At 31.5% G+C, this 15495-nt stretch overlaps 1 protein-coding gene and 1 non-coding gene across 2 annotated transcripts; both read right to left on the bottom strand.

Annotated features, from left to right (window-relative positions):
• Positions 1-557: 557 nt before the first annotated feature.
• On the bottom strand, positions 558-7353 carry Iyd (Iodotyrosine deiodinase). Its single transcript, XM_013311354.1, has 4 exons — positions 7108-7353; positions 2325-2546; positions 1404-1720; positions 558-794 (listed from the first exon to the last, which is right to left on the bottom strand). The coding sequence occupies exons 1-4, from the start codon at positions 7277-7279 to the stop codon at positions 612-614; spliced, it is 894 nt and encodes a 297-aa protein (XP_013166808.1). The 5' UTR covers positions 7280-7353; the 3' UTR covers positions 558-611.
• TRNAC-GCA (transfer RNA cysteine (anticodon GCA)) lies at positions 2013-2084 on the bottom strand. The gene has a single exon. It is a non-coding gene; the product is annotated as a tRNA-Cys (tRNA).
• Positions 7354-15495: the final 8142 nt, after the last annotated feature.

Here is a 15495-nt window from a genome sequence, read left to right as displayed (position 1 = left end):
TATAAACATATGAGAGAAAGGGACAAAAAATCCAAGCCAACTCAAGTTTACAAGTATTTTTCAAATACTAGTAATGCACTCTAGTGATTAATATAAAAGCTACTTCAAGCCCTCGAAGTTATTTTGTTCCAATTAAATAAACTACTTGACAGAAGATGGCGCACTTGGCAAAATTTACTTCAAAGTCCAAAGTTGGAGATTATCAAAAATAGTTTTAGTAATGTCTCTTTATCTGTTTATATATGCTTCCATGCAATAAATGCAACACTTATAATGCAGGTGTCAGATGCAAGATGTTCGCAGAGATTAAGGTTATATGGTCATTCCTTTTTTAAAAATTAAGTCTTAATTGAATTCTATGTTAATCTGTTTTCTTATAGTAATATTTGAATAACGTTTTGGGAATAGCTTTAATAAAACTTTTACCTTCATCGAATAATAAAAAATTTCAAACTTTTATATTATTTTAATGAGCCTAATATTTCAAAACATTTTTGGCATCGCAACGATTACGCTAAAATACAAAAATTTCATAGCCTTAGCAATTCCTTTAAATATTAAAACATGTACTTATTTACTATATATACTTTATAACATTAAAATGAAAGTCTTCAAACTTTGATCATAATTTCTTCTAGAGGTTTTCTGGCTATATCAGGAACCGTAGCTTCTGAATGTGGCCTTCCCACCGGTAGGAGGAGCTCCAATCGCTCGTTAACTGGTCTGGAGAGAAGATCCCGAAGGCGGGAGTTGCAGTTCAAAGGTGTGGATGTAAGAGCCACTAGACCGCAGTACTGAAAACAAGCAATAATCAAAAATTCGCTTATTTGCAAAAAGTTAAAATACGAATTTCTAGTTTATGTCATTATTTTTATGCAAGTTGCGCCATCTTAATGAATCTACGAATGAATAGCTTTCACGGTGTGTAAATAGCGCCATCTATATCCAAGTAGCGTAATCTAACTGCGAGTGACGTTTTCGGAAAGAATGTAGCGCTTTCTATGTGCAAGTAGTATCATCGGAAAGCAAGTGACGCCATCTATGTGCGAGTGGCGTCATCGAATAGACTGTAGCGCCATCTATTTGCGAGTAGTAGATCTATACGCGATTAGCGCCATCTATGTGCGAGTAGTGTCATCGAATAGACTGTAGCGCCATCTAGTTGCGAGTAGCAGATCTATACGCGATTAGCGACATCTATGTGCAAGTAGCGTCATCGGAAAGCAAGTAACGCCATCTATGTGCGAGTAGCGTCATCAGAACGCAAGTAGCGCCATCTATTAGCTAGTAGCGGATCTACACGCGAGTTGCGCCATTTATATACGAGTAGCGTCATCTAATGCGCACCCGAATAACTTTTTTATTAAGAACTTTTTACTACATTTCACCTCACTGTGCCATACCTGAATAGCAGCCAGTAATATGCCCGCAGCTATTGCCACACTAATTTCACTGTAATAATGCATCCTCTTTCTCCCGTCTTCTCTCCAGGAGTGTGTCTGCCTGAAAACCAAGATCAGAGCCGGTGCATCACTCAGGTATGGCTTCGTGGCAGTAGTTGCGAATGGTTTGAGGTCTGTCACCCATTGCCTGGACATCCTCTTGGAGTAGTTTAAGTCTTCCTCTTCTTCTACTATACTTCTTATTGCAGCTTTTGTTTCCTGGTCTTGGACCACTATGAAGGTCCACGGTTCGGTGTGAGCTCCGGATGGTGATGTGCCTAGAAAACAGATGTAACTGTATATTTTTCTTTGTACCTATTTTCTTTTTTTTTTTGGAGGTTTATTTAATTTTTTTTTGATAATCATAAAATAAGAATTATAAAAATTATATTTTATATTAATTTTTGTATGTTATTTAATGTATACAAGGGTTACTTTAGTTCTGCATTCTGGTTTTGTTAATGGTGTACTAAGCATAATGATAATATTAATTAATGTTTTCTAAATTATTATTTTATGTAATAATAAATAGTAATAAAATAAAAAGAAAAAAAAATTAAAAAAGACATCAGGGGACACCCGGGTTTGAACCGGGGACCTCTCGATCTGCAGTCGAATGCTCTACCACTGAGCTATATCCCCTTGTGTTGCATTACGAAATTTAAGATTTTATTATTCGCCACGACACATTGATAAATTAAATGTAGGCTATTGACCTATATATAATTTTATCAATAGTTAAGATAAGAGATGTAAATAAACTTTTTAGTGTTTGAACATTTAAAACAAAATCACTGTAATAAATCTTCATCATCGTAAATAATCTATTTTATGCATTGTCAAGTTTTTTTTTAGTTAAAATTGTTTATTTTAAGAATTCACCTGCAGTTCTAACGATATTATCCAAGACCTCTTGAGGTATTGGTTCTGTACTGAAGCTTCTAACAGTCCTTCTCTTCGCCATCAGTTCGTAGTACTCACGAGACCTCTGAAGGATCTCTTCATCGGACCTCCGTAGTGGTATGTACGGGATATGGGGCGTGTCCTCCGGGATAGCGGGCACTAAGAAGTCGGGATCATCTTCGTCGTTAGGATAGTCTCGCTCTGAAACGATAATTGAATAACAATAATTTGAATGATTTTGTAAATTTATTACTTCCCATATCTTAGCAGTTCCTTGATTTTAATGTTTACCACAAATTACTACATTATGTTTTATTCTTTTATTAGAAGACAGTTAGTGACGTCATTTTGTTAGTTTTTAACCGATGTACATTGTACTATGTACACTCTTTCTGAACAGTAATTTGTACATTTCACAGATACACGTAGTTTACTTTCGTTGTTATCTTATTTGTCCAATCCCCAACGAAATATACTGACATTAGACAAGTTACAAATGAGGGCAACTAATAGATAACATTATCTTTAATGTACAAAACAGTTGAAATTATTTTAAAAGAATAAATATATTTTATAGCAAAAGATGGTACAAGAGGAAGCGGCCACTTAATTCGCCAATATAGGAGGGAACTCGCAGAAAGAGGATTTACCTTTCTTATGTGAAATCTAACTTATAAGAAACCGCATCCCTACCTCTTTTAAAAAAATGGTGGTAAAGCGAAGAGGACTAAAAGTAGACCTTGGGCACGCACACACATCAGAACGCGGAATTGCTTTCACTAGACGCCTGTCTTCTGTGTGGTCGTCATATTTCACCGGTATTCGTCAGCTTGTTCCGACATTTCCGTATAAAAGCTTGTCTACTTTATACGACATTTTTAATAATATTTATAGAATATTTATAAGTAATTTTTGTAATATAGCATCTACTAATTTGAGAATCCTAAAGTTAAGACTGAAATCATTTTCTCGGAAGAAGCATATTTACGAAGAATTAATAACGTACCATTTGTTGTTTTTTATAGAAGATTCTTTGCATAAAATGAGCGTGTACATAATTTCAAACAAATTAGTTAAAGTTAGTTTTTGTGAGCACCTCTCACGCACGGTGACTTGCTATGAATCTATACAAAAACAGATAATGATTACTCGTTTGGTAATGTTTTTATAACTTAGAAAAACAATTACGAAATATTACTGACTTTTAATTATTATTTATGCTTAAAGTCTAATTCTTCACTATGCATTATTTTAATATTGTCTATGCCAGATTCACGTTAAAATGCGATTGTATTGAAACTAGCTGTCGCCTGCAACTCCGTCGGAGCGGAATTCAAAAATAAACTTTAGTAGCCTATGTGATACGTTCAGGCTATGTTCTATATATATGTCAAATTTCAGAGAGATGCATGCTGTCGTCCTTCTAATAAACATCCGTCCATACATACATCCAAATATTCGCATTTATAATATTAGTAAGATACACCATCTGGGGTTTACGGATTAGAGAATTGGAAAAATACGTAAACAAATACTATCAGAGATTAGATTGTGTCCAATCTTAAATACGTACGTCTCGGCTAAATTTCTATTTACTTCGGATATTATTAATAATAAATTAATAAATAAGTTCTAAAACAAAAATAATTATAACCATCATCTATAAAATACTTTGTTCCATAGAAGGGAGTGGAAAGAAATGTACATATATTGTGAGTTCTTTTCAGCTTCTTGACCTATTTTGAGAGAGACATTATATTCGTTACATATTCATTACCAAGCCTTACAGGGGGTATTTTTTTAAATTTAAAACAAAGAGTAATCTACATAATTAATTAAAATACTCGTATAATAATTATTCGCTCCTCGCTCTAATTAAATATTTTTGATAACCTCTGCAACGATTCATTACAACGCAGCGTGTTCAACACGAAAGTAGTGTGTGGCTTTTAACTTCGCTAATTTACTTAGGGAAAATTGTTACTGATATGTTTGTGCGTCTCACACTAAATAAGGAAACGAGTATTTAATTTTATGGGGAAGTGGAATACAGTCTCTTCATCTTCTCTGGTTGCAGCAACATACCTGCAACCTTTATATGCTCGTGTCTGTAGGCAACCTTTTCTTTGTTATTTAAGCAATATAAGTTAGCCTTTTGTTCATTTTCCACCTATAGAATTTTTTTTTAAATTTGTCATTCAACTTCCTAAAACAAGCTAAACATAGGTAGAGTGGTAATATAATACGATTTGATTATGACTATTATTGTATAAGTGTGGACGTTACTGTGAATTTACCCTGAGACACTTATAACAATTGTCCCTTTTTTCTTAAAGCGAATGAAAGAGATGATGATACTTTATACAAGTGTTTCGATAGTGCAAAACCCATAGTTTTATGTTATGTTGTAATAACAGTAGGTCAGCTTTCCAGTAATTGTATATCCGCGACATCATTGCACGAATGCACGATAACATTGCTATTTATAAAATAGCTAACGTATAGTTCTTCCTGATTATTTTTTTTACATGAAAGCGATAACCCATACTCACATAAAATGTATATAATTTTTACGCGCATAGTATTCTAGATTACACTATTTAGTTAACTACTAGTTTTTGCTTCTTATGTATGTTTTTATGCCATCATCATTATCAGCTCGCTATTCGTCACCACCTATTGGCTCGGATCCTACCCTAAGTTAGGGGTGACTAGGTCATAGTCAACCAAGCTGGCCCAGTGCGGGTTAGTTGGTTTTCCTTCACCGTAAGAACGTCGGATAAATGTACGTAGGTTAGTAAAATTGATTAAGTTTATAGGTACCTTTAGAAATTACTGAGTTAAAAAGGTTTTCTTCTGCATCGATTGGTTCATCTATTCATGACAGATAATTTTATACAAATGTAAACAGTTCTCTTACAAATTAAAAAATAATTTAAAAATTAAAGTTTTTTCTGTGAAGACCCTTTTGAGGAAAGTATTCGCTAAGGACAAAACTTGCCCTCGCACGTGACCGGACTATATTGAAAACAATCTTGACACTATTATCGAAAGTGTAAGGTCGGTTAAACCAAATATACCTTGTATATACAGTGTCGTATTTCTTTGCTAGTTTTTTTGTTTTAAATAGAAGGTCAAACATTATATTCGAAACAAGATCTGTACTTAAATTATTGATTTTACTTAAATAATAATATTCTGATTTAATTTTAATTTAATTTTTAAGTTGTAGTTGTTTTAAGTTTCTTTATCTATATGAAAATTATTGAGAAATGAAATTTTAGACATTTGGGAACTTCGTAATTAGTAATGTTGTGTTCACGATTCATTTTATTATTTAAATATTCGTTCTACTACTCAGATATATTCTTATCTCTATGTTTTCAAGGACAATGAAAGGGATGGCAACAATGTGTAGTAAATTTAGTACTCAACCAAGCTGAATGCGCTCGTTATTCTGTTTAATATTATTAAAGAGATCGTGGGTGGCAACGATCAAGATTATTTGGCTCACCAACAGTTTGTACGACTGGCACAGCTGTAATGTTCTGTGTGTTTTATTAATGTACATTTATTGATTTCACTTTCGAAACAAAACTGCTGCTGAATATAAAAACAGTCTACAATAATGATAAATATTCATATTCATATAATATTTTCTATAGCAACGAGATCTTTATATTACAATGTTTATAATGCCACATGCCTAGATGTTTGTGCTAAATATGGCATTGTTGGTACCAGTATAACCAGACTGGATTAACATCTGGCAGCTACGTCTATTTTAATGCACTTATTGTAAGTACTGTGGTATGACCACTTCCAGTATTTTATATCCACGTGTATCGTGGCTTGCTACTATCGAAAAATTTTGTAAAATACATTGTTGTCTCTGATTGTGAAAAAAATGAGAGGGGATATTTAAAAATCTATAGGCAGTGGTCCTATCGCTATTATATCGAAATAAGGTGGCACCTTTCTTGTTTGTCACCTTTTGCTATAAATAGAGCTTACGGTCCTGTAAACCTACGGTCTTGTATCCTTATGTGTGTACTTCTATCACTAATAAAGTTTGTATATATTATTTGTGGAACTTCGAAACATACATATTTGCTGTTTAAAGTACATGTTGATGAGGCGATCAAGGTAACATCAAAGGTTCTCAACAACTGTTTGAGAAATATTTAATTAAATACACCATAGTGTTTTGTAACCGTGTTCTCGCATTATTGAAATACTAAAACAATCACATAAAATTTAACTATCTGTTTGAAAAGAACTAATCATAACATGTTTTATGAGAACGTATCGTAGGGTAACATCATAATGTGATACAAACTTATCGTATTACTCGAACCAAGAAAAATTGTAACTGATAATAGATGACACGAGATCCAGACATACATATCCGTCCACGGTAATGCGACAAGATAACGTATTTTTGCAGAATAGAACCAGCCTAATTTCTGTATCTAGCTAAAACTCGCCAGCAGTTTTATACAGTACAATTATATGTACTCTCCACTTGTTTTATTCCTGCACCTATGCTATCACTTTGAACCTAAAATTAAATTTGATAAAGTGTTATTAAAAATATTTTTATCGACTCAGACAAAAAGCTAAAAATAACTTGATTTTGCGCGCAAATTTTGCGATAAATATTAAATTGACTGATGAAACTATTAATAACACGGAAAATATGTAAATATAACACAAGGGATAATATTGTCTTGTTAAAATTGTTTACAATTAGTTTTCTAACCTCGTCCACCGCCGGTTGGCGCGAATTTCTTTTTGGCTGCAGTCCTGCTGTAATGCGCTTCCATTCTATTCTTGTGGAACATTGTAAACGCTATAAAACACACTATCATCGCGGCATAGATTATAAAACAATTATTCTCCAATGTCCAAACGGTCAACGATATAATATTCATGGTAAATTTTACGGTACACGATTTAAATAAAAATGTAAAACACTAGCACACACTGGCGACGCACACGGCTAACTAACTTTGTTTTGTTGTCATTTGTAATCGTAAATACAGTTTTTATTTGCGTTCAGCGATAATTTATCAAGTCATATTAGACTTTATTATTAGTACGTAAGATTTAGTTTACAATGTAGGCGCACATTGATTCATAAATTAATCTCTTCGTATTACAGATTTGCATTAAGAAACAGACGTCCTTGACTTGAATTTTTTCGAAACACAGCTTTTGTCATGAAACTTTTAATAATCGCCCAGATTTTTTTAACCTAAAATGTTAATAAAAAACATATTTTGTTATGTAATTTTTGTAAAACATTTAATTTGGTAAACAATATCTAAAGGCACTTGTGTCTTTGCTATTAATTTTTATTTTATTTTGATGATTGGCATTAAATACGAATATTACTTTTACTGACTCTACCTAGTTTCTTCGATTTAAGAATTATGAAATTATATGGCGTGATTTCATGCACGTTCCTATTTAAAACGTACACGCATCAAACATAAACGCGTCGAACAATTAAGTAGTACAAGTAAAACTTGAACCCAAATATTGTGCCATCATTGTCTATTGAAATTCTGATTTCCACAAAATAGAACATCCAATCTGCATACAAACAACTAACACCTATGTATGCAATACTTTATATGTGAAGAAATAGTAACTTAAATAAATACGTTAATGTTCTGAGCTTATTACGAAAGTGCATACGTTGTAATAAATCAATTTTATAACGTTTCTACCATTTGCTTATTGAAGAACAAAAAATCAAGTCACAATCTATCTACAGTTCTTTAGGTCTTCTTCGGCAAAATCATCACAATATTTTTATCGATAAGTTAACAATCGAAATACTGAAAAACTTTTATTCATTTAGTATTTATATTATTAAAATAAAGTAGTGTAAATTGTAAGTACCGCCTGCTTAATATAAAATAGCAATTCTGCGTTCACTGAAAGATTAAACTTTTTATATACAATAACCGATTTAACGATGTTACGCGAATAAGCAACTTTGCTATTAAACTGTTAAAAGGAGTTTTTATATTTTTTTTCTGGCACAGTTCAATCCGTTGTCAGTACAACAACGTTTTTACACAAAATCAGAATTCAGTTTCCATTGCCTAGATACATGTTCTACTTGATTATCTTTGATTACTTAAATCAGACGATAGATGGCGCTATCTGTTTTATTAGAGCATCAGTCAGTCGGTTTTTGATTTTTTTAAAGGTGAGGTTACTTTGTGTTCGATAACTTCGTCATGTTTCACGCTAATTACAAGTTGACAGGCAAAAACGTCGAATAGTCGCGAACCTTTGTGACATTCATTATGCTTAACTCATCATCCACACTGACGGAAAATTTTCAATTTTTTGTATAGTGTCTTATTGATCTTAGTAAACAATTTTACTGTTATATAATTATATACAAGTTACGTTTATTGATTTTAATGTACTACGTGTCAAAGTTCAACCTAATTGTCATACACTGGAAACAGTATTACGCAGTACAATAAAGGTATAGTTTGTTTCAAATATATTTACAGCCAAGTTCATCGCCGCACTGCGCAGTGCCCTCCTCGCTACGTTAAGAGCCACCAAGTTCTCTCAAAACTTCTATATGTGCTACAAAGAGTAGAGTTGCGGAAATAGATATTCAATTATTTATTCTATTTGTGTTCTGTGAATTTTAATTTTGCCGACTTTTTTTTAACTAGGCAAGCTAAAAAAATTGAGTGACAATTGCCGTAACACATTCTTCGAAGTGTTACAATAGAATATAAGATACAGATATGGAACGGCTATTTCTAACGAAACGCTGTGCAGAACACATTTTTGTAATGGTTGAAATTCGAACTCCAACCCAGACAACTGTTAAACTGAACTTTATATTTGAAAATTTCAAAATATTTCTGGTACAACTTTTTCTCATATAAGTATAAAATAACATTTAAATACTTAATTTTACTTATTTGCTTTATATCACGTTAATTTATCACACAATTTTCACAAAAAAATACTGACAAATTGATGGCTGTCGTGACTAAAATTTGACGTTCCTCTATTTATATATGTAATTCCGGAGCGGAGTATCTTGCGGGAGCTTTCGTACCGCCGAGGGCGCGTCGCACCTGACACCCAGTGCAGACTTGCTCGCAGCTAACTACGAGCTGTAAAAAAGTTTGAATCATACTTTACTTTGAATCTATTTTTCCTGTTACTGTACGTATTGTGATGTTGCGATTTTATTCCTACAAGAATATAAACTGCAACGATCAGATACTTGATTCTTGAAACTCTTATCAGTAATCTGAAAAGAAATAAAAAAATTAAAAATACGCATTTTATATTTGGTGCTATTTTTATATTTATTTATTCCCCAAATTATCTGCTGTTCTGTTTTCCAGACTGCATCCTACATCTATGCCAACTTTGAGCTCAGTTAAGCCGTTTTGAAGATAACTTCTAACATCCATCCACACATCCAAACATTTGCATTTATAACATTAGTAAGATTAGATTTTCTCAACTTTTTGCACTATTGCAAAAAAACATTCGCTTCATTAGCAAACAATGGCGTCAAAAATAATAAATCATGTATTTTTTGTGTGTGCGCAAACGATAATGGGATATATTCTTTAACACCTTACATAGTTGCTAATAAGATTTTTAATATTATTTGTGTTCCTTAAGATAAAATAGACCCTTATTTCGATAAAGAATAAAAATTGACTGTTATTAATGTACATAGAATTTCTATTATATTCAGAAAAAAACTAATAAACATTATTGATACGAAATATCATTAAAATAAAAAGGTTAAATATATAAATAACGATAAATAACTGGAAGCTATATTTTACAAGATATCAAGGTCACGAGACACCTATCATTTATAATCTGTAGCCTTATTTGTTAAATCAGGCAATTATCATTCTGAATACGCTATATTTAATGCAAGATAAAATATTTTTATGAATTTCAATGAATAAACGTGATATATTAAATGAATCACACGTGTGATATGCTCTGGTATATTATTGTATTTACTATAACAGAAGAGGAATGTTTTTTCTGTGTATAGTCCGACAAGGATATCTGACCCGGTGGCCATAAGTCAAACTAAATTATGACAACTCAAAACCGCAACTCTACCAATGTTGTTGTGGTACAGCTTCATGTATTTTTTCTTTTATGGTTATTTTCTGTACCTCAACATTAGTGTAAGTTAATAAGTACAGCCTTCAAAATACACTAACAAGTTTAAGTTTAACGGAAAAAATTGCAAGCAAATAACCTTGACAATATAATGTTAAAATTGGGACGAATTCAAGCGATATGTAACTGCGATGTAATAAATTTTATCAAAAGTCTCGATAACATACTTTGGCAGTTAAAGCGAAATAAATAACTATTTTGCTTTAACCCGTTTCCCTTTAAGCTATTTCATTTTATTTATTACTACGTTAAAACCAAAACTTGCAATTGTTCCACTAAAGTAAAACTTAATTAAATAATAATAAATCTAACGCGCGATAACTTTCACCAAATGGAGACATAAAATTATGATTTTTCCAAAACAGATTATTTTAGTCAGTCTCAAGTAATAATAATTTTCAAGCATATTGACTCTTACATAAGTTAAAGTATATCTTAAATGGCGATCTCAAAAGTTACAATAACATAATATAATCTAAAATTAACATATTTTTATTAGTCAAGCCTAGACCACACAAACACGTAATGACGCATGTCTAATTTTTTTTTGTCAGCATATATCAAAAATTAACGCAAACATGAAAATAATGAGCACAAAAACGCATGTTTTTAAATAAATAGAGATATATATGCTTTATTCAGTCTACCGCTATTTATATACACATCTGAATATATATCGATATGCGTTTTGTATACCAGCTTGATTAAAACTGTCTCAAAAATATTTTTTTGAATTATATTACTCCCAACAAATGTATATCTTTTCAATGTCAGCTCGTTTTATTATTTAAAGTACGTAACGTATACGCGATGTATTCAAATTGCACGATGCCAACTAAACAGATATAGTTTTTGTCGAGTATTTCACAGCATGAAAACGCAATTACTCATAGTTTTTTGACAGTGATTTGATTTTAAACGAGCGTATAATAGCTTAATGTTTAGGTATCTTTAGGCTGTTATATACTACGTTGAACCTGAGACAAAATGTAATTTTTTATGTCTTGCCAGCATGATTTTGTCTTATATGTTTTTTTGTATGTTAATTTCGCACGAGCTTTAATCCGATATGATGTTATTACCTAAGTTAAAATTGTTTGACTAATACATATATGTACAGTAAGAAATTATAATTGTTTGAACTAAGCGACTTAAATTAAAAATAAATAAATAAACTTTATTATTGCAAGCTTTTATGTACCGATATTTGTCATCAAATTTTTGAAATTTTTGATCCACTTTTCGGTTTCTGATTGATCTGAAATTTAACTTGTGCGTGGAGAAATCGCGTGATAATGCAAAATTATGATGACATGGTGCTGGTCTGATGATGGAGCTGGAAGGTGGCCATAGGAAATTAGCAATGAAAAGACACAGCGACATCGAGTTTGGGATTGTTTGAAACGTCGTGATGAGAAGTTTGTCTTTTAATGGTTTCTATTTTAAAATTAATTTAAGCGCAATACAAAAAAAGCTTGCTTTTTAAAATGTTTTTTTACTTTTTTAAATATCAATTAACGATAACAAATATATTATTCACCGGGAAATACCGAGACCCTTTGTCCATTTATTACGTATATATTTATTTAAAATCAATGCTTGACCGTGTCAGAGTGAGGTGTCACTTTACATTGGCCTGTTTGCACGACTGAGTAACGAAGTATAGACAATGACATAGACAAATGTTAGCTCGGTACACAAAGTGCCTTGTTTCTAATTTCATATAAATAGCTGGCTTATATTAATTATTTTGTTGCAATTTACCCGAAATACTGTATAAATATATTTAAACACAATACTTTGAAATGACGCAGACCGCTAAGCAAGTAAAAAGTATGTATACAAGAATAATTAATGACTAATTTATAAATTAAATTTTAAAATTTTAATAACTATCGTACAAATTAACATAATATTAATCAATAATATCTTGTTACTGACGCACGTTGGAACAGCTTCAAATCTACAGCAAAAAGAAACATATTAATTTATACAAGCTGTTTTGCGAACAAGTTACATAATTGTTCAAGTTGTTGTATGAGCCATAAAATGTTATAATTAAAAATTATATAGTTTTTTGACAACCCTATACGTAGGATTATATTAAGTAGGTACTTGTACGGCAAGTACTCCATGTTCAAACCGTGGCCGACGGTCAGCAAAACAAATGTACGCAAATAGATTTTGAATTGGGGTTGGTGTGGATAACTGCACTTCCTTTGTTGATGGCTTTTTGTTTGTTTAATTGTGTTTAACGTAAACACACATAATGCGCTGTCAAAAAATTAAAAAAAATATTTAACTACAATAAACATTGATTATGCAGATTTTTTTTATTGATTTAATCTCGTTTGACATCTTTTGTATTAAAAATTAATCACAGTTAACTAAACGTCAACTTCTACAACAATGTTTTCCAGCACGAGTTATTAGGTTTTGAAGTGAAGTTACGCCGTCTTTTATAACTTTAAACTTAAACTTATCTGATCAATAATACGATTACATAAGTCGTGTAATAACTTAATTATAGGTAATAAAAGGTTAATATAAATAAAGTCTAGTAAACATATTATGTAAACATTATGTCAAGATTATAAATGGTGGTCGGACAAAGTCGAATTATGAAGACCTTTTTTTATTAGTTTCTAACTAATAAAAAAGTCTTGTATTATTAAAGCTAACCGTTGGGAATGTTAACTAGGCTACGTAAATTAATATTTATTTCTTAATTACAAAACCGAAAAAAAAACTGGATTGACTGTATCCTATGATAAATAGAGGAAAAATAATAATCGAATGACGTCATAATCATTTCAGTCGGTCGCCATAATGAAACTCGCATATATATAAATTGGCATATATAAAAGTTTATACAGGCGCGGAAAACATTACCCACTTAAACAAGTAGGGTTATTACCCTACTAATAATACATTATTTTTTTCGATTTTTTATACCTTCTTTTTATTTTTCGTCTTCACTTTTGTTCGAATGATTGGCATATTTCTAAGGTTTTCTATAGCTACATTAATATTCAGAAAATTTACATTTCAAAGATTGATGTTTAATTTGGTCTCTTATAGTCTGTGTACACTTATGTTAGTAATTTTATTAATTTAAAATAATGATTAACAGTATCAGCATTCTGAAGGATAACATTTAAACTACGTATAGCTTTATTATTGCGTCACTTAGGTACATATATTGCACTCTGCAAACCTTTGTAATAAATGTATTTAATTAAATTGATTTTATATTATTAACGATGAAAAGCTAACACATCTTAAATCAAATTAATTGACATGTATAGACTAAGATGCTGTATCATAAAATACTACATAAATATTATATGCAAATATATTCCTGCGTAGAACATTTCTTGCACGTATTTATCCGGAAGATGTCGCCGATATCGTATGTACTTTAGAATAATAGTTTCTTTGTAATTGCATTTTAATAGCGTAGACGTATTCATTGGCTTGTCTCGACCCTTGATTCTGCTAGGGTCTTCGTACGCTGACGTAATCAATGGCGTACTTCGTATTACGATATAGTTTTGCCACGATTGAGTTTATACTTCTTAGCCAAAGTTAATACTACCAAAACAACTGTAAAAAGTAGAAAAATTATACACATCTAATGTATACGGTGACAGACTGGTGGGATCGAGAAATAATCATACTGTGATCAATTACGTAACCGTGAGTGTCGTAGACATTTTTTTTAATTATTTTTAATCAAGTCCCCTGAAAGTTTAAATTATTTAATATGATTTGATTAAATAAGCATTTGCTGCTGCACAAATAATTCGCTTTACTGGTACAATAACACGACAACACAGAAGACGGGCGTAAAGTAGAAGTACTTTGGAGTGTTTGCCGGAGAGACATTTTAGTCCCCTTCCCTTAACCACCGTTTTATAAAAGGATTGGTCGGTGAAGTGGACTTGTGGTCATGATATACACAATAGGGAAAATATCATTTTTCCTGTGCGTACCTTCGGTTCCGGTGTCGGCGAAATCAGCTGGCGGATTGTTAGTTGGCCGACTTATAAGTACTGTAGAAAAAACTATGCACGCAATTGCAAACTTTCATATTGTTTATTACTACAAGTTATAACGCATCAGGGATAAGTTAAACGTTGGTTTTATTCCACGGGGTAACTTTCCTACGCAAGTTCCCAGTTTGTGCGCAAGGGTTTTTCTGTAAAAAGTTTCATGTGAATAGTGGTTTGCCAACATATTCCGGATGCTAAAACTTTCCACTTACATTTACGTCTGTAAATACTTTGATACATGTTAATGACGATGTGCGACAAAACTTTCCGACCTGACTCGTGTCTATTTGTATTTATTTATATAGTTAAAATTATAGTATTAAATTATATTTTAAAAATAAATATATAGAGTAAACGAAAAGTTTTATTAAAAGAGATAATTATTTTTAATTATTTAAACAATTTAAGGCAAAAATCCGCTCGAGTGTTCTTAAAATTCAAATCATCCTATCAAAGTTTCATACAAACGAATGCTGGATGCTTTAATGTACAAACAAACGAAATAAATTTTATTTATATTGATAAAATCTACTGTAAATACAGTGTTTTACACATAATTATCACCTCTATGTTAATTTTTGTGAATACAAAAGTAAGAAAATTCGATAACATTCGATTACAAAATTCATTAAATCTTTTAACAATAGATGCTTACTTCTTTTTATGACAGATTAGCAGTCGCTCGCGACTCCGTCAACGAGGTATTAAAATATCAGCGAGATCCATGCAGCCATTCTGGAGATTCATTATAACATCCATCCGTCTATCCAAACATTTGCATTTATAATATTAGTTAAGTTAGTAAAAAGGAAATAAATGAAGAAGGTAAAATAACGAGACTCGCTTTTAAGTTCCTGTTATTTATTTACGCTTTTATGCCTTTT

Source organism: Papilio xuthus, unplaced genomic scaffold (assembly GCF_000836235.2).
Source record: "Papilio xuthus unplaced genomic scaffold, Pxut_1.1 DF829567.1, whole genome shotgun sequence".
Lineage (NCBI taxonomy): Eukaryota > Metazoa > Arthropoda > Insecta > Lepidoptera > Papilionidae > Papilio > Papilio xuthus.
Note: the sequence above shows the minus strand (reverse complement) of the source record. Positions and strands in the feature narration are given on the sequence as shown.

What these genes read in the sequence shown, in the direction of transcription:
- Iyd (XM_013311354.1), bottom strand. Translation starts at nt 7,279, where the DNA reads ATGAATATTATATCGTTGACCGTTTGGACATTGGAGAATAATTGTTTT. An exon ending in GCCAACCGGCGGTGGACGAG is followed by an intron (nt 2,547 to 7,107) that starts GTTAGAAAACTA and finishes TTATCGTTTCAG; the next exon opens with AGCGAGACTATCCTAACGAC. An exon ending in TAATATCGTTAGAACTGCAG is followed by an intron (nt 1,721 to 2,324) that starts GTGAATTCTTAA and finishes TCTGTTTTCTAG; the next exon opens with GCACATCACCATCCGGAGCT.